This window comes from Cricetulus griseus, assembly GCF_003668045.3.
Source record: "Cricetulus griseus strain 17A/GY chromosome 1 unlocalized genomic scaffold, alternate assembly CriGri-PICRH-1.0 chr1_0, whole genome shotgun sequence".
Taxonomy (NCBI): Eukaryota; Metazoa; Chordata; class Mammalia; order Rodentia; family Cricetidae; genus Cricetulus; species Cricetulus griseus.
This window is the reverse complement of record NW_023276806.1, coordinates 52,074,913-52,102,312: the sequence shown is the minus strand read 5'-3', so window position 1 is coordinate 52,102,312 and position 27,400 is coordinate 52,074,913. Positions and strand designations below refer to the sequence as shown.

The 27,400-nt window shown below is 36.7% G+C and overlaps 1 protein-coding gene across 2 annotated transcripts in view; it reads left to right on the top strand.

Moving 5' to 3' along the window:
- St7l (suppression of tumorigenicity 7 like) overlaps positions 1–27,400 on the top strand; it is a 57,950-nt gene that overhangs the window by 11,907 nt on the left and 18,643 nt on the right. For both annotated transcript variants that reach the window (XM_035452038.1, XM_027393872.2), the window contains 6 exons: positions 6,467–6,545; positions 13,789–13,943; positions 15,921–16,018; positions 16,474–16,588; positions 19,216–19,288; positions 20,557–20,659. In XM_035452038.1, the coding sequence (XP_035307929.1) occupies positions 6,467–6,545; positions 13,789–13,943; positions 15,921–16,018; positions 16,474–16,588; positions 19,216–19,288; positions 20,557–20,659 (623 nt within the window). The remainder of the gene's footprint in view (positions 1–6,466; positions 6,546–13,788; positions 13,944–15,920; positions 16,019–16,473; positions 16,589–19,215; positions 19,289–20,556; positions 20,660–27,400) is intronic.

Genomic DNA, 27,400 nt, shown 5'->3' with positions numbered 1-27,400 from the left:
TAAGGGTTGGTGGCAGTGAGAAAATCAAGGGTCTTTGACAAAGTTTTTAAGTTGGATTAATTGCAAATGTAGGAGAAAATTGCTTACTCTTTATGGTCACAGCAAAAGTATGTGTCTTAAGAGAATCTGCAATAGACCATCAGTATTGTGTTAGAAGCTGAGATGTTTGTAGAAATCAAATGTCATCTTATTTCTCCCGCTCGCAGACTGAATTGAAAACATCCCCAAGCTTCTCAGACAGCTCTGATGGCTCTTTAGGGCACTTCTGTTTGAACAGTTCCCTAAAGAATTTTGAAAGTCTGTGTGTCTTTTCACACATTTTAAGCATCAAATCATAAGGTTAAATAATTTCAGAGAATATAATTTTCGTTATATTAGAAAATATAGACATTTTAAAAGTAACAATTATTCCCTTTATTTGAACGTATACCATAAAAATCATAAGGTTTTACATGTGTGTGCCTGCCAGGATAGATGCTTGCATGCCAAGCATATTTATTCCGGAGCTGCATCTAAGAATTTGATAACAGCTATTTTCCATCAAAAACTGTAGGAACAAATACTCTTTTAACAGTAGTAAGCCTTGTAAAAGTCCTTTTTGTTTTTGTTTTTGAGAATGGGTCTTATTACATAGTCCAGATCGAATCACATTTGAGAACCTCCTGCCTTAGCCTCCCACATGCTTGAAATTGCAAGTATACATCAATGTAAGTTACTTTCTTCTTGAATTCTTATCTCTTCTATGCCATTATATAATTTTATAATCATGTTATGCTTGACAGTCATTTACTACTCTTGCAACTCTTCTGCAATAGTCATTTTATATAAAATTATGTTACATTTGGCCATAAGATTCTGAATGCTATGATGTATTTCTTCTTTCATCTATCTATCTATCTATCTATCTATCTATCTATCTATCTATCTGTCTATCTATCTATCTGTCTATCATCTATCTATGTTTTTTGAGACAAGTGTCCTGGAACTCAATATGTAGAACAGGCTGGCCTTAAACTCGAAGAGATCCTCCTGTCTCTGCCTCCCAAGTACTGGGATTGAAGGGATGTGCCACCACATTTTACTATTATGATGTATTTTAATTATATTCTTATCAAATCTTTAACAGCTATGTACTTAGCTATTTTTTCTCTCCTGAAAATATGCCCTTTAAGTCCTAATTAGGTGTCTTCATTGTCAATCCAATCAAATCATACTTACAGAAAAATCTGACTCTATTCTCCATTTTTCAGTTCAGACAGGTATAAAAGCATCTCCATCATAACCATTTCTCTTATATATTAGATTTTTGCTTGTTTTGTGAGGTGTGGTCTCCTTTATAGCCCTAGTTGTCCTTAAACTCATGATCCTTTTGCCTAAGCTAGGGTTATAGTACTCTAATGCCCAGCTCTGGATTAAGATTCTGAAGAGAAAGATGAAATTTTGAACTTTGCCTAATGTTTGTCACTTGCCAGACTGAAGCAACACTGCTTTTATTATTCCTTGCCAATGTACTTTTTTACTTCCTGTAAGGACCTTCTCTTAGGAGTAATTAACTTTTTTAAATAGTTGGGACTAATTAAAATGGTTATCATTCCTTAATTAAAAGCATCTAGGAGCCAAATATTCTATTTATTTATTTAGCATTCATTTTTGAAAGATTCTCATGTAGCTCAGGTTGTTAACTTCAAATTCCCCATATACTGATAATGTCCTTGAATTTCTGATTTTTCTACCTTTACCTGAATGCTAGGATTATACCCAGTCCATGTGGTGCTGGGATTGAATCCAAGACTTTGTGCATCCGAGGCAGGCATTCGACCAAGAAAGCTACATCCCCAGTGTGGAAGAATGTTGTTCCTCACTGTAGAGTTCTAAAGAAGTAAAAGGCAGGAATCCTCATTTTCAGGTGCCTTGATTTAGGGTGACTGTCCTCAGCCAGACTTGATGGTTCATGCCTATAACCCTAATACTTGGAAGGCTGAGGCAGGAGAATTTTAACTTTACTTCGAAAATAAACAAACAAGGACCGCCATCTCCCAAGCTGACTGCTCCAAATCTAAACTGTGTCGTACCATTGGTACCTAGAGGTTTTGAGCAGTTCATACACACTGAATCTTGGAAGATTTGGAGAGGCTAAGAGGCGAGCCTTTCTTTTGTAAGCTAGAAAGGAGAGCACCTCTCAGGAGAGGGGTTAGTTATGGTTAGGTAGGAAAGGCTGACTAGACTAGTCAGAGGAGGATTCTTCAGGTAAATCAGTTATAGGAAATAATCATATGAATTTTAATAAACTAAGGCTTTTGACATCTATTTTCTTAAGACCTCGTGCATCATTTTGGTCTTTGCAGTTTCTCGTACTTCCAGAGGTGTGTGTAATCTAGTTAAATACTGAACTCACAGATAGACTTTGTTGAGTGAGAATTCAGAATGAACTGTCAGTTTCCCTTTTATCCTTTCAGACACTCATAAAGGCAATGATTCATGTCAGTATAGCTTTTTATAGTAAATAAGGCAAACATGCACAAGTGAGATGTAGTAAATTTCCCTTTACTTATTGTCATCAGCAGTCATTATATTAATAGATTTTGCTCTTATCTAATTGATTTGTTGGTTTAAATCTGAGAATAAGCATTCCTTCAAGAGCTGGGTACCAGTGTGCTTTGAATGATGTTTTCACTTTGAACTTTTTTTTTTTGTTTTGTTTTTTTGTTTTTTTTCGAGACAGGGTTTCTCTGTGTAGCTTTGGAGCCTATCCTGGAACTCGATCTGGAGACCAGGCTGGCCTCGAACTCACAGAGATCCACCTGCCTCTGCCTCCCGAGTGCTGGGATTAAAAGTGTGTGCCACCAATGCCCGGCTCACTTTGAACATTTAGAAACCAGGATATATCTGTTGTCCAAGCTGCTAAAGTTGAGACAGGAGGATGGCAGAGTACTGAGCAACCCTGTCTCAGAAAGCAAAACAAAATATGAAACAGCCAAAACCCTCAAGAGATTTCTCATTAATATCCAGCTTTATACTTTGATGGAGGTTGGAAAATGTGGGAGTAGACCTATGTGTCCACTCTCTGTAGTCAGCTAGGGCTGAGCAGCTATTCTGCTGCTCACATACAGTGTGTGTGCTCTTAGCACTTTGTTACTTCTGGGACTTTGTAGACATTTACATCTGTAGTCCTTAACCCACAGACAGGTGCAGTTCTCTTTTGTGCTTAACAGAATATCAGAAATATTAATTGAAAAATAGGTAAGTCTGAATGAATTGTTTTTTTGTGTGTTTTAATTATTTTAAACATATCATGAGCTCTTAGTAGTATTGAATAATGAGTCAGAATTTTGATTTAAATTATTCTTAGGCCTTGGATTTTTTTTAATTTCTTTTTTTTTTTTTTTTCTTTTTTGAGACAGGTTTTTTGGTGACAGCCCTGGCTTTCCTGGAACTCACTGTATAGATCAGGCTGTCCTCTAGTTTACAGAGATATACCTGCCTCTGCCTCCTGAATGCTGAGATTAAAGGTGTGAGATACAATTGCCTGCCTTGAATCCATTTTTTAAGCTTGTATTACCCCCTTTCACTTTAGATTTAGGAATACCTCAGTTGTGAAGAGCAATTTTGAAAGGAAGGAATGGTAGAGGATTTGAAAACACAAGAATAAGAAAAAAATCCTTAAAGATGCATTACATAGACTCATTAGAAATAAAAAATTGCCAGGCTTTGGTGGTATGCACCTTTAATCCTAGCACTCGTGAGGCAGAGGCAGAAGGATCTTTGCAAGTTTATGGCCAGCCTTGTCTTCAGAGCTAGTTCCAGACAGCCAAGGATGCACAGAGAAACCCTGTCTCAAAAAACAAAAACAAACAAAAAAAGAAACAGTAGAAATAAAAAATTACAAATGATATTGTCTTCATATATTAGATTAACTGAGATTGATAATACGGACTGAATAGCCCTTGTCTGAAATTCTAGGGATCAGAGTGTCTTTTAGATTTTCTTTAATATCTGAGATATTTGTATAATAATAATGTTGTATCTTGAGAATGGGACTCAAGTCTAAACTCAGAATTCTTGGGGTTTTTTGTTTGTTTGTTTTTTTGTTTTTTCGAGACAGAGTGTTGCTCTGGAGCCTGTCCTGGCACTCACTCTGTAGACCAGGCTGGCCTCGAACTCACAGAGATCCACTTGCCTCTGCCTCCCGAGTGTTGGGATTAAAGGTCACCACCGCCCAGCTCATATATCTTATACACATAAGTGAAAAGTAATTTCTTTTGTATTGTTTTGTTATTGTTTTTTTTTTTTTAGAGATATAGGGGCTTATATAGCCCAGTCTAGGCTTTAACTTCTTATGTTACCAACACTGGCCTTGAGCTCCTCCTGCCTTTACTGCCCAAGTTCTGGGATTACAGGTATAGGCTAACCCCTCCACCCCCCACTATTGTGTCTGTGTTTTGACTGTAACCTATCCCATGAAGGCAGGTATTGATTTTTTTTCCACTTTTGGTTTCATGTATTGTATTTTGTATAGAGATGATCAACCTGGCACAAAGGGTAAGAAATTGGGGAAATGGTCACTTTCCTATGCTTAATTAAACCAATAATTTTATTGAGTAGAATTTGAGGGTATGTATCCAAAATCCTTTAAAGGCTGTACCTATTTTACTTTATTTTGTTGTTTTTGTTTTCAGTTTTTTTTGAGACAGGGTTTCTCTGTAGCTTTTCAGGCTCTCCTGGAACTCATTCAGTAGAACAGGCTGGCCTCAAACTCGAATAGATGCTCCTTTCCGGTGGCTGTACCTATTTTAAAGAAATGTTTGGTCAGCTGTACAAAGACAGAAGCTGAAAGATTATTTTTTGTTTGTTTTGTGTTTTTGCTGTTGTATTGTAGTACTGAGGAATAACTCTAAGAACTCATGCATGCTAGACAATTACTTTTTTACTATCAAACTTTATTCCCAGTCATTTTTTGCTTGTTTGTCTAAGTCAGGTTCTTGCTCTGTATCCCTGGCTAACCTGGTACTTGCTATATAGTCCAGGCTGGTCTCAGATTCATAGTGATCTTCCTGCCTCAGCCTCTTGAATGCTAGATAAGAGGTTTTCACTACCGTACTGGCTGAATGATTGTTATAACAATGGTTTTTCTGTTGCTATTTTTTGTTTTTGAGACAGAGTTTCATGTAGCCCAGATTGGCCTCACACTCTCTGCATAGCTAAAAATGACCTTGAACTCTAGATCTTTCTGCTTCTACTTTCCAAGATCTTGGGTTATGTATAGTCTACAATGTTTTTATAATAGGAAAGCACTGAAAATAATTTTACTAAAAGGGAATTAATGAGATAAATTATGATTATATATTAGAATACTGTATAATCACCTCAAATGCAATACAGTTGATAGAAGAAAGTCCCATCATCCAAGGTTTACAAGTCTAATATCCTAGTCTGTTTCTATGTCCTTTTTCAGTGTTGTGACAGATCGATGTTCTTTACCTGGTCAGAATCAGGCAGTGCTGGCTTGCATCAATTTGTCAAGTTCAGGAAGCATTAGCTGTCAGCTAGCTGGTGACATGTTTGATATGAAAAATGTATTTTTGTTACACATGTGGAATATATTGTCTCATCTTCTGAGCCAAGACTAATATTTTGTTTCCAAAGGAAAACTCAAACATTTTCCACGTTATTCTTTCTGGACAGTTGTAGGTTTTGTTCCAAAGTCAACATTCATAAGTTCTCCATTTTTCTTATCAAATGTAGAGTAAGCCAGGTAGTTCCCCAGAGTCAACTTGTGTGTGTGTGAGTGTGTGTGTGTGTGTGTGTGTGTGTGTGTGTGTGTGTGTGTGTGTGTGTTTAGCTTTTAGGAGACATCACATAATGTGGTATCTTCATTTTGGTTCAATAAATGGTAGCAAAACCCATCCCATTATTTCAGAGAAATCCTAACTTAGGCTAATGTTGAATCTTGATAAAGCTGAGGTTTTCCAGAGATGCACTGTATTCTAAATTAACCCAGTCTTCCTTCCCATTTTTCACAGAAAATTCACATCTATACATTTTTCCTATACTGAATCATTGCTTAAACAAAGACTTTTTAAGCTTTTGTATATTTTTAGTAGTTCCATAGACCCTTTTCAGAATGATCAAAGTAGAACTTTCATGTCTATTATGATCTAGTATCATTCAAGCTCAGTGTTGACATGCACTTAGATACATAAATGTTTGTGTGTAACAATGATGTGATTAATTCAGTTAAGTACTTTATGTGTTATTAAAATAGATCATAGAATATTTTTATTATATGAAAAGTTTCCAGATTTAATATAAATTTCTTATGTAATTGTGAGCTAGTAACTCAGTTTCATATGTTTAAAAACATGATATTTAAAGCTTTGTTTACTCTTTTAGCTCATTCATCATACGTTTTACATAAGATTATTTATGTTTACCATCTCATCCACTCTTTGAAATATTTTTCCCACAGTTATGCAGAAGGCATGGAGGGAAAGAAATCCTCCAGCTCGAATCAAAGCAGCCTATCAAGCTTTAGAGTTAAACAATGAGTAAGTTGGAAAAATAAATTTGTTTTAAAGGAAACACAGGCAAATAATTTTGTATTTCCTTTTATCTGCTCACAAAATTAGGAACACTGGCAGTCTCCATTCCTATCTTGCATATTAGAGATAAGATTTGCAGTGTTCACTGACATCTGTATTTTGCTTTTAAAAGTATAAATTATCATATGGTTTTACATAAAAATATTTTAGAAGTTCTTCTTAAAATAAAGAGTACTAATGAGGAATGCTAATAATACTTAGTAGTTAAGTGGGTAATTAAATATTTATGTCACTATTTTATTTTGTTTTTCATTTAAATCATTCATTTAAAGCACTCATCAGTCCTGGGAACTTATACTCAGCAATGGGCTTTGAGACATAATAAGTGGATTCAAAATTAGCAAAATAGCTCTGTTAATTTTTTTCTTGTTAACAGCATTTACTTTCATAGATTTTTACATTATCTTTATATCCTTAAATGTTTTACAAAAATGTAAAACACCTAGTTAGTTTAAACACATAGATCAGTGACTTTTAATCTAATATGTCCTAAATAAATGCCAGGTGCGCAGAGAATGCCTCCTGGCTAATATGAATTTAGAGTTTCCTTGAAGTGTTCTTGTCAGTAAGAAGACCCTCCTGAGGGAACAAAATAATGGCAATGCTCTCCACCTAGTGACTGGCTAACAGGAGTGTGTGACTGACCTATTGACACTGTAAAATTATCAGAGCTTTAATGAAGTCACCTGGTGATCAAGTACAAAGTTCCTAAATATACGGGAGCTGATCCTTCACTCTCTAGCTCAGTGGAAGACAGAATCACAGCCAGATAGAGGTGTATAGTGCCAGGGAGCAGATATAGGAGTATAGTGTCAGGGAGCAGAGATAGTGTATAGTGTCAGAGCAGACATAGTGTATAGTGCCAGGAACAGAGCTATGGTTTTTTTTTTTTTTTTTTTTCCTAGTATGATGGTTCTTTGAAGCTCCAGCTCAAATTTTTAGTTACTTTGAAATTCTCTGAATTGACTACATGAAGGTGAAAATATTTAGAGAAAAATGTGTTATTAGCCATCTCTGTCTGATGCAAAGGATAAAACAAAGGGACAAGAAAATAGACAAACCAGAAAATTTGTGAGGAAAGATTGGGGAGTGAGACACTGGAGAATAGCACCTTGAAAAGCTTCCACAAATTCCTGGGAGCCTCAAAGAACCAATTTTTGACAGAGTTGGTCACATGCTCAGAAATACTTGGTTTTCAAGTCCTCTTAAGCCCATACATCATCTTCATTCATGAAAAAAAATGACAAAATCCAACATCATTTTATGATAAAATTTCTAAAAAATGTGAGATATGTAAGGAGTAAGGAATCTTCTATCTGGATAACATTTAGGTTGGGCACAGTAGGAAATGAAAACTATGATAGTTGTAAAATACCTGAGTGAATGTTGAAAGTGCACTCTAGTGCACAAACACACACACACACACACACACACACACACACACACACACACACACACACACACACACACACACACCCTATCTATGGAGATTTGGTTTCTTTACTTTGCTCATAGATATTTAAGAAACCTTTATCTGATCATTAATTGACCACAATGCTAACCAAGTACAGACCTTATTGGTCACACATGACAAAGAATACAGAATTCACAAACTGTCAGGAAATCCAGTTAACAAACAACTACAACAGGAAGCAACAACAGAGGGAGTACAGAAAATCCTGTTGTAGAGTTGCCAGAGTATTAGAGTGAAAATTACAGTTTTCAACAAAAACTTATGAAGCATGCAAAGAATGTGGGTGTGGTGGTATATACTTCTAATCTCAGCAGTCAGGAAGCTATAACTGAACTCTGGGTTAGCCTGTGCTACAGCCAGACCCTGTTCCCAAACAAAATAGCAAAAGTCAGCATTCAAAGAAACAACAGAACAATAATGGGCAAGGTATTCATGGAAATGTCTTCAAAGAAGACTGGACTTTTGACGTGATAGATTTTTAATAATCTATTTTAAATTTGTTCACAAAGGTAAGAACTACAAGAAAAGTCCAAGGTGATGTTTCAACATTAGAAAATTATCAATACATTTCTGAAATCCCAACAAGGGCAGCTGGGCACATAAGGGACTAAGAGGAAATCCTAGGATTGAAAAGTGCAATTGAAGTAAAAATATACTGTAGGAGGTCGGTGACAGATCTGAGCAGACAGAAGATTCAGCAAAGTTGTGTAGGCTACTTGAGCATATGTAGTCTCAGAAGTAGCAATGAAGAGAGATGGAGGATCTGAGACCTGGGGACAATCAGTCATGCTACCCTACTTATAACTGGAGTCCCTGAAATATGGGAGAGAGAAAAAACAGTGCAGGAATAATATTTGAAGAGATAATAGCCCAACCAAGATGTAGCACACCAAATAAATCTAGCAGCATTTGGAAAGTATTGTATGTGAGCACCAAGTGGGGTTTGTTACAATTAAAGAATTTCGACACATGAAGGGAAGAATCTGCATGATTGTATCGGGTAGTACAGGAAAAGCCTCCATGACAAAAATGTGTGAAACTAATTAATGCAACACACTGTATTAATAGAACAAGGTGCAAAATCCACAAGTCATCTCAGTTCACTAAAGTGTTTGACAAAATCCAACATCATTTTATGATAAATACTAAAAACATTATAGATGTAAGGAATCCTGCTCAAAGTAATGAAGGCTCTCTGAAAAGCCTGCACCTAAGGACACTTGGTGATGAAAGACTGCAAACTTTCTGTTTCAAATGAGTAAGGCAAGGATTCGTGCTCTCACTACTTCTGTTTACATGTTATTAGAAATCCTAACAAGGGCAGTTGGGTAAGAAAAGGAAAAAAAAAATGCATCTGGATTTGAAAGGAAGAAGTAAACTGTCTTTATTCACATGTGATCATATGTCTAGAAAACCTTAAGAAGTTCACACAAATAGAAACCTCTCAGTGCTTATAATTTAGGTTAAGTATGTTTGAGTAAAAAGTTAGCAGCCCGATTTACAATGGCATTAAGCTTATTAAAATGCTTAGGGGTAAGTTTAGCCAAGAAAGTGTAAGACTTGCACACTTAGAACTGGAATGCAGCTGGGGAGATGCAGGTCTGTCTTCTGACCTGAGCTTGACCCTAGAATCTAGGAGGAGAGAGCTGACTTCCAACAGTCATCTTCTGACTTCATATGAATGTGATGACATATGTGTGCCTATATTTATACACTTAGTAATTAAAAACAACTTAAAGATCCACAAAACATTGTTCAGGTAGCAATAAATAACTAAATAAGTAAAAGCTAAACAAATGGAAAGGAATCTTCTGTTCATGTATAATAAAAGTTAGATATCGTTACCTAAAATGTCAATGCTCTCCTGTATCAATCTACAGATTTAATATACTCCTATTAAAATTAAACCTACTGGGCCTGGAGAAAACGTGCAGTGGTTACGAGCACTGGCTGCCTTTCCAGAGAACCCTGATTTAATCTCCAACAGCTCACAATCATTTGAAGCCACTTCTACTTCTGGGGGATCCAACACCCTCTTCTGGTCTCCATGGGCATTGCATGCATTGAACACTTAAAAATGAAAATAAAAGTAATTAAAATCACAGTTTCTATTTTTGAAGAAATTGGCAAGCCGATCTTAACATTTGTGTATAATGGCCAGAGATTCTAAGTAGCCAAAAACAATCTTAGGACAACATTGGAAGACTCACATTTTCCAATTTTAAAACTTCCTACAAAACTAGATAGTTAAACCATAAGATTAGACACCTAGACCAATGGCTTGCTGGAAAGTAAGCCCATATGTTTATGGACTTTCAGTTGATTTTTGATGGGCTGTGATGGCTGTGATGCTTTAATCCCAGCACTCAGGAGGCAAAGGTAGGTGGAACTCTCTGAGTTTGAGGCAGCCTGGTCTACAGAGTGAGTTCTAAGACAGCCAGGGCTATACAGAGAAACCCTGTCTTGAAACACTGCCCCCCCCCAAGAAGAAGTTGTTTTTCACATGATGTTGAAACAATTGGATAGTCACATGTGTAAGCTGGAGATTGGACCTTTATGTCACATATGCATATTAATTAATTAAAAAATAAATAACCAAACTGTAAATTATTGTAAGGGAGCTAAACTGTAAACTCTTATAAGAGAACATGGAATGGGTTAGGGATGTCGGCCAGTGATAGAGTTTCTGCCTAGTATGCTTGAAGCCCTGCAACTTTGCCCTGTAAAAGAGGGAGGGGGAGGAGAGAAGATGAAAGGAGAGGGGAAGGGAGGTGTGGAGAGGAGAGGAGGAGACAGGAGAGGAGAAGAGAGGAGAGGAGAAGAGAGGAGGGACAGTCTTATGACCCCAGGTTTAACAATCACGACATCAAAGGCATAAGCAATAGAAGAAAAAGTAGGTAAACCATGCCTTATTAAGGTGAAACCTCTGTGTACCAAAGGACACTGTTAAAGAGGTGATAAGTGCTGGGCAGTGGTGGCACGCGCCTTTAATCCCAGCACTCAGGAGGCAGAGGCCGAGGCAGGTGGATCTCTAAGTTTGAGACCAGCCTGGTCTACAAGAGAAACCCTGTCTCGAAAAACCAAAATTAAAACCAAAACCAAAAAAGAGGTAGGAGAGACAGTGGAACTGCTGAATGGTTATGGTGCTTTTGGGGGTGATGAAGATGCTTTATGTACCTGTTATAGTTGCACAACCTTGAGACTATAGTGAAAGTTTCTGAATTCTACATTTGAAAATGTTTTACACTGGTGGGCCTGCAAGATCACTCAGCTGGTAAAGGTGCCTGTGCCAAACTGATGACTTCACTTTGATCCCCAGGACCTACATGGTGCAAGGAGAGAACCAAATTCCTCGAATTGTCCTCTGATCTCCACATGTGTACTGTGATGTACACATAGGCACACATAATCAAGTAAAAAATAATCACATGAAATAAAAATTAAAATTTTATACTAGTATGTGAATTTAACACCAGTTTAAGACAAAGGAAAGTCATTAGGTATGCATAAGACTAATTTCTTGTAATAACATATCTAATGAAAGAATATAAGGCAAAGCTATCAAGAAGCACAGACTATAAGCTATAATGTGATTTGGTGGTGGTGGTACTGGGGGTAGCACCCAGGGCCTTGCACATGACAGACAAGTGCTCTGTCCTTGAGCTATATTTCCAGACCCCTCTTTTTCACTTTTTGAGACAAAGTCTTACTAATTTACCCAGGAAGTCCTTGAACTTGTGACCCTCCTGCCTCAGCCTTCTGAGAAACTGGGATTACAGGCCTGTGCTACCAGACCCAGCTTATAATTTAAAGTTATGTTAGGAGCTGGGGCTGTATCTTGATGGTAGACATTGTCTACCATGTGAGTTCCTGAGTTTTATCCCCAGCATTGCAAATCTAATAATAAAGTAAAGTTATTTTTCTATTTAGATTCTATTTTATCAATTTTATCAAGGTCTTTATACAAGTGGTGTTTTATTTTGTTTTGCAGTGCTGGGATCGAACTCAGGGCCTCAAGCATGCTAGGCAAGTGCTCTACCACTGTGATATCCCCAGCCCTACAAAAATATTCCTGTCCTGATTATTTAAAAGTGATTGAAACAAAACATTAAATACAAATATTTGATGAGAGGCATTGTGAAATACATCTGTAATTACCAGCCTTGAGAAGTTGAATCAGGAGAATGGGAGTTCAAGGCTAGCCTGGGCTGTGTTGCAAGAGTCTGTTTTTGGAATGGCAAGCTGGATACTTAGTGATTAAACCAGCAATATATCTAACGTTTATCAAAATTCAATGTAATTCAGTGGAGAAATGTGTTGATTAGTAACATTTTATATATAAATTTACAGTGCTATTTGAAAAATAACTCAGTGGTGTGATTTGAACTTTATATCTGAAAGGCCCTTCTTAACCCTTATTGAGGAAAGCTACCTTTTTCTTTTATTCTTCAATAGTAGACAGGGTTTTTGTCATAAAGTCCAGAGTACATAGGTAATCCTATATAGTCAAAGCTGTCCCCAAATTCGAGGTCCTCTTGTCTCAGGGTTCTAAGTGTTGGTATCATAGATGTGGATGATAGCTACTCACCATCCCCATATTTCATGCCTGCCCTTGTGGTTTTTGTTTGTTTGTTTTGCCAATAATCTCTAATTGGAACATGTGAACCATATATATAACTTTTTAGATTTTCTAGTAACCACATTGAAAAAGTTAAAAGATGTTAGTTTCAATTATCTATATTCAAAATTTAAAATGTTTTCACATATGATCCATATATTAAAAACCTATCAATGAGGTATTTTACATTTTCTCAGTCTTTAAAATCTGAAATGCATCAAAATGCCATGTCAGTTCAGATTAACCATATTTCAAGTGATCAGTGACTACTTGTGGCTACTGACTTGAATGTTGGACTGTGTGGGCTTGGACAAGCAGAATTTAGACATCATCTTCAGACTAAATGTACTTGTCCAGAAATACATGGAAGGGAAACTTTGTTTTTCTTTCTTGTCCAAAGCCAAGAATTAGTTTATTTTATTGGCCAGCTGTTGACTTTAAAGATACAAACAAAAATCTCTGTGTTTTAGCAGGGTGAGGAAAAGGAAGCTTGGGGGTAAACATGACTGTGTGGGTCGAGTGTAGGTGTATGAGAGGGGGGTCTGGAATGTAGACTTGTGTGGATAAGACCAACAGAAGACAACAGAGAGAGCACTTGGCTTGTAGAAAATCTTAGTGTAGGAATCTGTCTCTGATCAGGTATGAAGAATCCATCATCAGCCATGGAAGTCTTCCCAATCTGCACTCCCATGGTCACCCACATGATAAGGACATTACAGAGTACCTATGAGCAGGTGTGACCAGTGGGTGGTCCTTACAACTACTTTTTAAAACAATGTCTTATATGTCTTACTTTTTCTTCCCTTCCACAAAACAAACAAACAAACAAACAAAAAAAAAAAAAAAAACAGGGTCAGAGAACAAAGATAGAAATAGAAAAGACAGAAAGTAGAGAGTGGAAAAAACATTGTGGGGTTGGATGTAATGAATATACTAGTGTACCCGTAGTTAAAATGCTGAATGATGTTTTATTTTTCTCCTTCAAGATGGAAAGTGTAGGTACGGATGAGGGAAGCATGATATAGCAAGAGGCCTGTCCAAGAGAAATTCGAGCTTTACCATAGTACTTAACATAGCCTTGCTTGCTTGCTTTATAGCTGTGCCACTGCCTATGTTCTACTGGCTGAAGAAGAAGCAACAACCATTGTAGATGCTGAAAGGTTATTTAAACAGGCACTCAGGGCGGGTGAGATCATTTATAGACGGTCACAGCAGTGCCAACACCAGAGTCCTCAGCATGAAGCTCAACTGAGTAAGCAAATTTGAACTGGCTATTTTTCCTTTTTTTTTCCCCCCTTTTGTTTTCTTGAGGTGTTAGTCTCAAATTTACCATGTGGATGAGGATAATCCGGAACTGAACTTCCCTCCCGAGCTGGGATTATAGACATGTGCTACCCGGCCCAGATTCTGTCCTTAACTTGTGTCTTTTGTGTTTAAAGCATGAAACAATAATAATAAGAAAATATGTGAAAATTTGATAATTTTTATGAGACAACTGATAGATTCATATTTCTGGTCTATTAATTCTAATAAGCTAACAATACAGAAAGAAGTATATAGTACCCAGACAATGTTTGTGGAAGGGAAGGCATCTGCTTTGGTTACCTTGAAAAAAAAATGCTGTTTTGAGACTGAGCATTTCTTTCCTATAAGAACTAACTGGTCACTAGACCGACAGTACTTTTTAAAATTCAAGGGTACCTTCTAATGATAACATGTAGTACTGAGATCCTCCCTAGACAATAGATATTGTCTTTACCCTGACCCTTCCTCAGAGCAATGGGAGGGGTACATTTTTTTGTATTTTTGGGAATCAAATCCAGGGCTTCCCTCCCACATGCTTGGCAATACCTAACACTGAGCTGCATGCCCAGCCCAAACTTCATTGTGTTTGCTCTTCAGTCTATGGATCTATGTGTGGTGCCAAAGGGTGGTTCCTTTCCTCCTTCCTTCTTTTCTTCCTTTATCCCTTCCTCCTCCTGTTGTTTTTGTTTGTTTTGTTTTAAGGCAGGGTCTTGCTATTTTTAGGGATTGTTCCTTTAACACCATCTGACTCTTAGTCCATACTCCAGTCTCATATGTGATGTTTTTTCTTTTTTTGATTCATTTTTCTCCAACATGCTTGAGATATGATGAGGCACAGGGACTGTTTTCTTTTAGAGATGGTCTTCTGGTTAGGGTTGCGACACTTACCAAAGCTGTTAGAATCGGCAGTGTTGCTGTTTCTGGCTGAGATGTGTGGCCAGGGCGTTTTAGTTTCATGATTTTGGCAGATACTGGGCAATAAATTGAAATATGTTTACACAAGGCATTATCTCTTAGCAGTTAAGTTCTACATCTTTTGTTTATGGAAATTAAAATTTGGCTAATGTTTTCTCTCAGTTAAATACTTGTGTTTACAATATATTTCATTAAGGCATGTTGTTATACAAAACTACGGGAATAGTTAATTTTGCAGCCTGGGACTAATGAAACTACATCTATAAAAATCTCTTGCTGTTTGCCCTTGCATAATATCAAATGTGGTTATCTTGTAGAATTTTAATTTTAAAATTATACTTATTTATGTATATGTATTTGTGTGTGTATATGTGTACATGAACATGTGCATGCATAGAAGTCAGAAAACAACTTGTGTCTCAGTTTTCTTCTACCATTTGGGTCCTAGGGACCAAACTCAGGTCACCAAACTTGGCAAGCAAGTATCTTTTACCTGCTGAGCCATCTTACTAGCCCATGTTAAAGATTTTTTCTTAGTCCTTTCTAGAATAGTTTTTTTAATTAATTACTAACTTAATCAAAGTTTATATTGTTCATGGAAATTTTGTTTAGGAAATTTAGAATTTTGGGTCAAAATAATAATACTGAAATTATAGATTGTTTATTCAGAAACTTGAGATAGACAAATATATCTGCCTATTAAATTTACTTGTTTTCTGTCAGTGTTAAACTCGTCAACCAGATGAACTATGTATACTACATTCATATTGCTTACTACTAGAGGAAAAAGTAATTAAATGTATATTTGAAGTTTCTAATATAGAAAGAACACACATTTATTATTTATAACATAAATTGAATATTCACTAATAATAATGCACTCTGATATAATTTAATTTTCATAGATCTTCTAGGATAAGCAAATAAAATTCATGGATAATATTTTAATGAAGTGTCAGGCCATATTACAAAAGTGATAGTTGTGTCATTTTCTTGTTTTTCTAAATAGGACGAGATACCAATGTACTTGTATATATAAAAAGAAGATTGGCAATGTGTGCAAGAAAATTGGGAAGAATAAGAGAAGCAGTGAAAATAATGAGAGATGTAAGTAAATTTGATAACAGAACCATTATTTCTATAGTTCCCAAAACTAAGAAAAATTAAGTTATCAGTTATTTTAATGCAGAGTTACTGTTTTTCAGTTGCCCATTTCTATACAGGTTAGTATATTTTATTTATTATTATAGTTTTTTTTTTTTTTCTTGAGATGGGGTCTTATCTTGTAGCCCTGGCTGTCCTGGAACTCGCTCTGTAGACCAGGCTGGCCTCAAACTCACAGAGATCTACCTGCCTCTGCCTCCCAAGTGCTGGGATTAAAGGTGTACACCACCACCACCTGGCAGATATTTTTAATGTGCATACATTTCTTAAGGTTTAGGTCTTTATAAGTTTGTAAAAAAGCAAAATAATTTGTACTTTAACAAACCTGACTCAGCTCCTCTGAGTTTTTCTGTCATGATTTATTTATTTTAGTATTTTTCCTTCCTTTTAATATACAGTTGATGAAAGAATTTCCTCCTCTTACCATGTTGAACATCCATGAAAACCTCTTAGAATCACTTCTAGAGTTGCAGGCCTATGCAGATGTTCAGGCAGTCCTGGCAAAATATGATGGTGAGTTTTTTTGTGTGTGTTTTGGTAGATAACTTGGTTATAACTTCTTTTGGATTGTGTAATCTGCAGTCCAGTCCAGTCTAGTGTTTCTTTGGTTGCTTCTTTCCAGTCTTAACAGTCAGTTTTAAGGTGCAGATATAGCTGCTGTGAAACGTCTTCTCTGTCTGTCTTCCCAGCTGAACCAGACACTCACAAGAAGATGCGTTCTCTGTTAACTGTGTGTGTGTGTGTGTGTGTGTGTGTGTGTGGCACTTAGAATGCAATGGTGAAAGTGGATTTAGCCCTCATGGCATTTAGGGCTTAGAGGAACACACAGAGAACTGGATAGTAGTTACACTGAAGGTAGCATATAAAGACAGGTAATTGGAAAAGTATAACACTGTGCATGTAGTAGGGTGCTTCATGAATTTTGGCATATAAGGAATACCAATAGAAGATGTGTAATACTCTTTATAAGAATAAATCAGAATAAGAGTTTTACAATGACTCTTAGTTATCAAAAGTAATTTATATGATTTCTCTGCATCCATATATTAAACATGTGAAGTGGTAGGACAAATGTTTTTACTTTTTTCAGGCACTAAATTAGGATACTGGAGTTTAAGAAGGTTAAATATTGTGTAATGTCTTCCACTGAATGAGTGGCAAACCTGAACCATAAATCAGTCATTCCATCTCTATATTTACTAGTCATTTAATAAAAATCATTCCATGTATATTAGCTATTTGTATTATTATAACAATAACAGTTGACTACAAATGGAGTTGGGAAAATGTTAAAACCACAAACTTTTGCTCAGTGGTGGTGGTGGCGCAGGTCTTTAATCCCAGCACTTAGGAGGTAGAAGCAGGCAAATCTCTCAGAGACCAGCCTGGTCTACAGAGCAAGTTCCAGGATGTCCAGGGCTACACAGAGAAACCCTTTCTCAAAGAAATAAAAAACAAAAAACAAAACTACAGACTTTCTCCTCACTCAAATTAAGGCATTACCGTGTTTTGTCTCCCTCATAGATTCTTCTGCCTCTGCCTCTGCCTCTGCCTTTGTCTTTCAAGTCCTGGGATTAAAGGTGTGTGGTACCATGCCCAGCTAGGATATATGTATTTTTTAAATGTGCATACATTTCTTAAGGTTTAGGGCTTCATAAATTTATAAAAAATTTTACTTTAATAAAACTGGCTCAGCTCTTCTGAGGTTTTCTGTCATGATTTATTCTTATTTTAGTTTCCCCTACTTTTAATATACAGTTGATAAAAGCCGATGCTGCAAACTTCCTAGCTCACATCTTTCATTATAGCAGAATATGGAAAGTTACTCATATTTGTTCTGTAGAGGTTCCTACCCTATAGTTTGGGAATCTCCATGACTTGGGAAGGTTGACGTGTAATATATTTGGAAGGTGAAGTTTCTTTCTTTTAACCATCTGGAATTTTGGCAGATCTTCACAATAGTTTAGGCTCATAGGAAAATTTGTGAGAAATCCCTTCCATATGTAACTTACTAGATGCATGGCCTATTGTGATATTTGAAACTTAGGAACCGAATACAAAAGTCAGAAGGGACCTGATTTGTTTACAATAAAGTAAACCCATTAAAGTGAATAGAACCTACATCATTTGGTATGCTTCTGTGGTTTTAGTGCTCACATGTCTCACTGCACTTCATTGTACAGACCTGAAGTCACTGGAAACTGGCTTTCTCTCTGAGATCTCATGGAGCTGAGAACATCATGAAAGTGTGTTACTCTCTTCTAAGACCACTATTTTAGGCATACTTCTGAAAAAGGATTTATTTTGTTTACGATCTCAAATTAACTTCATATTCTGTGAAATGTGGTCCTTTAAAAAAATGTAGAAAAGTCAAAAACTTAGGAGAAAAGTTAAAATCAATCCATATATAAAAGCAATTAAGTATTTTAATTTTTTCTAACCTTAGTTTTTACACACTTTTAATTATACTGTGGATTTCCTCTGACTAGTCATTTTTTAATATTTATTTATTTTTTATGAATACAGTGTTCTGCCTGCATGTATGCCTGCAGGCCAGAAGAGGGCACCAGATCTCATTACAGATGGTTGTAAGCCATCACGTGGTTGCTGGGAATTGAACTTGGGACCGCTGGAAGAACAACAGCTAGTGTTCTTAACCACAGGAGCCATCTCTCCAACCCCTCCTCTGTCTAGTCTTATTGTAAACAGATTATAGACATTTGTAGAATACCTGTTGTCATCATATAGAGGACTTTTGTCAACATAGTTTAATCTCTGCTAGAAGGTATGAAAAGAGATCAAGGCGGGGTGGTGGTGGTACACCCAGGAGGCAGGTAGAAATCTATGAGTTCGAAGCCAGCTTGGTCTACAAAAAGAGCTCCAGGACAGCCAGGGCAACACAGAGAAACCCTGTCTTGAAAAACAAAATGGGGGGGGGGTGCAGAAGAAGAGGAGAGAAGAGATCAGTACAAGTTGCTACTGGCTCAGGGATATGCCACTAGTAAATAGTAAAATCTAGAATCCAAGTTAGCCCTTCCTTCAGTGTGTTCAGGTACCATTGCCACTGTGTTACAGCTGATGAATTTGTACTATGAGTTATAATTTTTAATCCTTACCTAAATTGACAATTATTGTTACAGATATAAGCCTTCCAAAGTCAGCAGCCATCTGCTACACAGCAGCACTCTTGAAAACAAGGACTGTTTCGGATAAGTAAGTACTTAAAAAGCCACAATAATTTGGAAAGACTGCTGAACAATTAATAAGGTTTTTTTCCTCTACTAACTTTTAAACAATGCTCTTTCTCCTTTCTGTTTCCTCCTGAATAACCCCTGCTCTTCTGTGACTGAGGCTTCTCATTGCATGTGATTTGATGACAGAGCTGTTTAGAGTTCAATAAGCTGGGACTCAATTCAAACCCTACCACATTTGAGAATGATGGGGAGTGGGGCAGTGGGGCTGGAGAGACGGCTTAGCAGTTTAGAGCACTGGCTGCTCTTCAGAGAACCTGGGTTCAATTCCCAGCACCTGAATGGCAGCTCACAAACTGTCTGTAACTCCAGTTCCAGGTAACCCAACACACAAACACAAAATCAGGCAAAGCACCAATGCACATAAAAATAAAATTACAGAAAAAGAAAATAATATTGTAGGGTGGTTGTGTGAGGATGATATGTGCCAAATGACTATAATAATTTCAAGAAAGAACCCACAGAGATCTGAATGTGAAGCTTATACCTGTACTACCAGCATTTGGGAGGAGGAGCAGGAATTGAAAGCTACCATGGCTACATAGCAAGCTAAAGGCCATCTTGTGGTATATATGTCTTAAAAAAAAGACATTAACTGTAGTAACAGTGATGCTGGTAACCATAAGGTGCATGTAGACAAACTGGTTTCATCTTGCCCTTCCATTGAAGCTATCCTCTCTTCCTTACACTTTCGGCTCTCCTTAGTCAGTTCTCTTTATTTGGCAGTTGAGATAGTCAGAATCTGGCCAGGCCCAGCGATGAGACCCTATCTCAATTAATTAATTAATAGATAGCTAGAAACCAACCAAACGGTGCTCATTTTTCACCTTAGATTGGTATATCTTGATATAAATTAGAGTAAAATATTCACAGTTTATTTCTTGCCACCTAAAAGCTTTATAAAAATCTGTATTGTGTTTGCTGAGATTTTCTGAGTTCCTCAGTGGCAGTTCTTACTGTAGTCACCCTTCACAGAGTAAGCTCAATGAACTCTGTCCAAAGTCTCTCTCTACTTCAGGCTTCGATTTCCATTCCTTCTTTTGCCTCATGCACATGTTGAACCAGAGGCTTTACTTTCCCTTTTATTGGTTATCTGGTTTTGTCTTTGGCCATTTCCAGAAACATCTTTGATTTGAGAAATATATTGTAATCTGAATCCATGTATATAGTTCCCAATAGACTTTGTACATATGGTTTGTTCATTTCTTCATCCTGTGGTTTTCTTTACAGATTCTCTCCAGAAACAGCCTCCAGGAGAGGGTTAAGCACAGCAGAAATTAATGCTGTGGAAGCAATTCATAGAGCTGTGGAGTTTAATCCCCATGTTCCAAAAGTAAGAAATTTTATAACACAAATACTTTTATTTAAATTTAACAAATTTATGACAATAGACCAAAATGTATGGTTTGTCATACATTATGTCAGAATTATTTCAGTCTACTCTATTTGCCAGCATCTCAAAAGGGATATTAATAAGACATTTAGAAATAGTTAGGGGCCAGTGATATAGTTCTGTTAGTAGTGCATTTGTTGCATACATGAAACCCTGACTTTAATCTGTAGTGCTGCAGAAATCAGGCATGGTGGTGCTTCATGCTTGTAATCCTAGCATTTGGATGTAGAGGCAAAAGGATCAGACGTTCAGGGTTATTCTCTCTCTGTTATACAGTGAGTTTGAGGTCAGCCTAGAATATATCAGTCCCTGTTTTTAAAAAAGAAAATTTAGAAAGAAACCTGCTTAGAAGCAATTAGTTCCCGATGAGCTTTGTAATTGCTGGCAGAATAAAACCTGAGTTGTAGCTACTTCACTCCCTCAGCATTGGTGATGAATGCAGTGCCTTTTATGTGCTAGGCAAGCACTTATCATTGGGCTGCATTCCAACCCTGCTTAATTGGTCTTTATTATAGTTCTAGAGAAGAAACAGTTACATGACTTGATTACTATAAGAAGATCATTTATATTTCAGATCACAGAATCAATTTTCCTATATTGTAAAAGGCTTTTCTGGATGCATGGCTGGGTTTTGAACTAGGACTGAGTAGACAAAAACTGAAATCCAGCAAATTAACCAGTAATATGTTACAACAGATAGAGAAACTGCTAAGTTGATGTCTATTGAGACTCAGATTAATTGGCCTGCTCCGTTTGTCTTTACATTGTACATCTTACATTTATACAAATTAATGGCTAATCTATGTAATAGTACCCAAATACTGAAACACTCAAACCCAAGATTAAAATTTGGGTTTTACAAACAATTTTCCATGTTATAAACTACAAACTATTCATGGATAGATTCACCTTACTACTGTATGAAATTATAGTTATGATTCAGTATGTAAGTGTTAATGGAAGTTGTAGGCTGGTAGACAGTAAAGACATTAACCCAGGAGTCTGCAAGGTGGCCAGCATATAAAGTCACCTGTTGCTAAGCCTGATGACTGGAATTCATTCCCCAGAAACCTCATGGTAAAAGGAGAGAAAGAACTCCTGCAAGATGTCCTCTGATCTCAACTTACATAATGTGTCACATGTGATTGCACATACATAGACACAATAAATAATGAAACAAAAAAGTCATTAACCTCTAAAAGAAAATCTTCAAGAAGTTGTAAGCCTTTTATAATAAACAAAGATATAATAAAGTAAGTTAATGACTTGGACTTAGTACAACATGCCTGTAATTTGAGTACTGCAGAGGCTGAGGCAAGAGGATTGAGAGTTTGAGGGCTACATATTGAGACCCTGTCTCAAAAAAAAAAAAAACAGGAATAACATAACAATAACATACATCAGGATTGAGTAGTAGTGTTTTCCTGGCCTGTATGAGCCCCTGCATTTGTTCCCAAGAATGTATAAGAGGGAGAAAGCAAGACCACTGCCATCAGTTGCCAATAGCTCCTCAGCTAGAGGTGGGACTTCATGACTGCCTACCTATTCCATGCTGGGATTTTGTCTGCCTCGCACAGTTGCTGACTTCATATGTGTGATTGCGTGTTGTGTTTGGGATGTATCGCTTTGTTGTAGTCTCTGGCTTTACTGTCTTTCCACCTCCTCCTTTGTGATGATGCCTGAGTCTTGAGAGGAGGAGGTGTGATATAAATGTTCCATTTAGCTCTGGGCATTCTGTATAGATTCATTTTTTATTCTGTGGAATAATTTATATAAAATTATAACCATTTCTGCTTCAAATGATTAGATCTTTCTGATAAAGCTATCTGATCTTGAATTTTCTTTTATGAAGCTATGTACTATGAATTTCCTTCCTTTAGTTTAATAATTACAATAGTTAAATACTTTATAATTGCAAATACTGTTATTTTGGTGACAGAGCCTCATTGTAGCCTAAGCTGGCCTCAAACTCATTATTTACCTGAGGATGATTTTGAACTCCCAATTCTCTGCCTCCTAAGTGCTGTGATTACAGTCTATGCCCCATGTCCAGCTTACTGTATTTTTTCTGTTACATCATAGTTACCTTTATAATTAATTTTTTTGCCTACACACCAGATACTTTGTTTGAAAAGTTGTAAAATTAGGTTGAAACTTTGGATAATACTATATATTTTTCCATAAAATATCTGTTTCACTCTTAGATGACTGCAAGAAGCACTAGCAAGCCAATATAACTTTAATCACTTTATGTTTAAAGGATTACTGTTTCTGGGCCACCCAGATGACTTAAAACTACTTCTGGTTCATCTTTATTCCTGGGATTCAGCCATTCAGGGCCCCATCTAACCCTTAATCTTAGAAGCACTTGCACTATTGACGAGCATCGCTACCATTTCCCTAGCTTTATATAACTGACAAAATGACAAAATGACTTCTTAACCATCTCATCCAGTTGGAAGATCCTCCACATAAAGAAAACTCAAATGTGGCTTACTTGTCTGGCTATCTGCCTTTAGACTGTGGTCTGGTAATTCTTCATGCTTTGTTAATCCTTGTGTGTTTAGTTTTACTTACTACTTTCAACCTAATTTTTTTTTAGGAAGGTTGATCAGAATTATCCAGTCTCATTACTGGAAATAGAAGTCTATGAATAGTTTTATTAAATCCCTCCACTCTCTTGCTACAGAGGAGTTAAGAGAATGGATTTCACAACCAAACTGCTGGAGTTTGAATTCCAGTTCTACTGTTTCCTAGCAGTATGGCTTTGGATGAATTACTTCACTTTGCTGTGCTTGGGTTTCCTCATACATGCATGCAAGTGTGTGTGTGGTGGGGGGAAGGGGGTTGAGACCAGGTCTCATGCAGTCCATGCTGGCCGTGTACTTACTGTATAACTGGGTCTAGCCTCAGACTCCCAGTCCTCCTGCCTGTTTCTCAAGTGCTGGGATGGCAGTCATGCACCATAATGCCTGGCAAGATTCCACTTGCCTGAAGTGGAGATGATATCCCCTACTTCATAGAGTTGTGATGAAATTTAATAGTGCTTATTTAAAAGTGCTTGAAACAGAATTGACACATAAGAAGCATTACAAAAATGATTTGTTAATACTGTTACTATCCATGGTACATTGTAATCTTACCTTTGTACAAGAAGATAAGCTGCAGTTATTAGTCAGAACTATTTAAATATGCCATTAAGATGTCTAAAACTAGCTCATACAAAATATATTCACAGTAGTAGCAATCAATAATATGTATTTATTTTCAAAACTATTAGGGACCATGTGGATATTAGCAATGCCAGGCATTGCCCAAATTTTAAATTTAAATTGTTGAATATATATATTAACACCCAGATTGAATCTGCTCTTGAAAATACATAGTGCCTAAAAGGATGCACTTTTTTTTTTTCTCTGAGAGAAGCCATCGAAAACTTAATCCAGATATATGTGGTATGAATTGCCTGAAAGACTAAATATTGCTACAATCACAATTTGACCCTTATGGATCGGTGTCTATACCTTTGATATAATTCTTTTCATGATCTGACTTTTTTTTTTACAGAAATTTCTATACTCATCCTAAAATTCATAGATATGCAAGTATATCCAAAAATCTCTGATATATAATAGTAAGACTGGAGAATTTACTCTACTAAAGTTGAGTACATTTTAAAGCTTTAGTAATTAATATTTATTGGCATAAATATAAAATGTAGATCAGTGGAAAATAATTGAGGGTCCTAAAATAGTGCACTATTGACAAGCACTGCCAAGTTTGTGATTAGTTGATAAACTGTGAAGTTGCTCAGCATTCCAGACATGAACGTCAGCATGTTACTTCAATTCACTAGGGTGTCTCCCCACTGATGCTTACAAGTGTGAAGAACCACATACATTACTTCTGGGGGTGTAAAATGGCACCCTTTTTTTGGAAACAGTCGTGTAGTCAATGTAAGCTTACTGTGGGACTCATCAGTTCCGTTCTTAAGTAGCTAGTCAAGAACAATAAAAACACATGCAAAGTTTTTGCATGCAATTATTCACAATAGTCGACAACTTGAAACAATTAAAGTAGTAAGGGAATTGGAGTGAAACTGTAATAGAACACTGATGAGTGCCCTGTCAGCAGTGCCCCAGTGTGGGTAGACCGTCATTACATCGGGCCAAGTGGAAAGAGCCTGTGACAAAAGACTTGACTTATGTGAATTTGCTAAAAGAAATAAATAAGCTGAAACTAGAGACACAAAAGCAAATCTGAGGATGGGGTAAGGATTGACTTAAATTAAGCAGGAGGGGACATTCTGTGGTTAAAGTTGCGGTTTATATGTAAAGTTATTAAAAAACTTCACCTGTACACTTACAAAGGTGATTTTTCTAAAAGTTAATTTTAGGTTTGAATACAATGTAATGAGTTTATCATGGCATCTTCATGTGCATGTGTCCCTCCCTCACTGTCCTCCCCAGTACAATCTCCCCTTCAAGCAGACTTTCTCTTCTCTAGTTGTTCTTTCTGCATTCCCGTTATAATTCTATTACCTTCGTTGTTTCTCACCTTCCTTAAGGCATCTTCCTTCCCTCTCATGATCCACTTTATAATTGAATGATGTAAACACACACACATTTTTGTCAATGGATACATGTTGGGGTAGGGAGTCCAAGCACATGTGCACTTGTGTGTGAGTGTTCACATGGAGTCTAGAGGACAACACCTGGTGTTGTTCCTCAGGAGCCATCCACCTTGTTTTTGAGACAGGATCTCTCACTGGCTGGAAGGTTACCCATTAGGTTAGTCTGGCTGGTTAGCAAGCTCCAAGGATCGGCCTGTCTCCTGCCCAGCGCTGAGATGAAAAGAACCCCACTACCACCCTGACATTTTCTTTTACCTGCATTCTGGGGCTCATATGTAGGTCCTCATGCTTACAGGGCAAGTACTTTACCAACTGAGGTGTCTTCCCAAACTTGTATATAAAGTTTTAAACTTAGTTCCACAGTTGAGGATAAGTGTAGTATTTGTTTTTCTGAATCTGGCTTTTTTGTTTAACATACTAGCCAGTTGCATCATTCTTTTACACATGCCACAATTTCTTTTCCTTTATGTCTGCATAAATCCCATTGTGTATATGTGCTGTTCTTTCTTTATCTATCTGTGTTGATGAGTATCTAAGGCTGCTTCTCTTTCCTGGCTGTTGCAAATAGTATCTCTTTTGTTGACTTAGAGTCACTTGGGTGTCTATCCAAGAATAGCACATCTGGATCAGATAGTAGTTCTATTTTCAGTTTTTGAGAAGCCCTTATACTGATTTCCATAGTAGCTGACTATGTGTATAATCCCACCAGCAGTTAATAAAGAACATTCCCCTTCTTTCAGTCTCACCAGTGTTTTTCGACAGAGGTCTTCTTGATGATAGCTATTCTAACTGGGGTAAGGTGGAATCTCAAAGCAGATTTCATTTGTGTTTCCCCAATGACTAAGGATATTGAATACTCTTTCAAATGTTTATTGTTCATTTGTATTTCTTCCTTGAAAACTTTCTTAGTTCATTAGTCCACTTGTTTTATTAAATTCAATTTTATTTAATATGTAGCCAACTAGAAACTATTTATATGCTATATAATATAATTTTTGACAGGGTTAGGGATAGAGTTAGGGTTAGGGTTTGTGGGGTTTGGGTATTTACTTTTTGTAGTCCTTTATATATCCTGGATATTAATTAGCTGTCTGATCCTGTGGTTAGCAAGCATTTTCCTTTTGCATAGGCTGTTTTTACTCCAGAGATTGTGTCCCTCGCTGTGCAGAAGCATCTTGATTTGATGTAAAGCTATTTGTCAGTTCTGGGGATTATCTCTTTTCCTTTTCCTCCTGTTTTGCCTTTGTTGTTTCTTACGATGGTGAATTTTTGTCATATGTAAAATATACCTTTTATAGGACTGTTTTATATATTTTTAACTTTAATTTTTTTATTTATAGATAGAAATTAACTAGTTCTCTCTCAACCAAATAACAGAGCAGTTAACAATTCAGCTCTGTCAGAATATACAACTCCCTGTACTTGTCTAACTTTGTTGTTTGTAGTCAGATGGTTTAAGCTGAGTGCAGCAGGATAACTATTAAGATTTTTCTGGAGGAACTTTAAGCTCTAGCAACTTGAGAATATCCCATTTAAACAATATTGATGTCATATGAACTGGAAGAGCTGTGGAATTTGTAGCTGTTTTTGCCAGGTTTTATAAATGATGAAGTATGCATAGCTCTTTCTCTTCTTCTGGGCTCTGTCCCTGACTCAACTGGAAGCAAGCAAGCATAAAGTGCTTTAGGGGATTTTCCCCTCAAATTTGTGGGTTGTAACAATTGAAGAGTATCATTTCAATAAATACATACTTTTAAATTTTTTGTGTTATAAATTCATTATGCAAATTTGTAAAATAGTTGTATCCGTCTTAGCAGTAAAATGACAGAGGATAAAAGTATTTAAACAGGGGCTGGAGAGATGGCTCAGGGGTTAAGCGCACTGCCTGTTCTTCCAGAGGTCCTGAGTTCAATTCCCAGCAACCACACGGTGGCTCCCAACCATCTGTAATGTAGTCTGGTGCCCTCTTCTGGACTGCAGGGATACATGCAGGCAGAACACTGTATACATAATAAATAAATAAATAAATAAATAAATCTTTTTTTAAA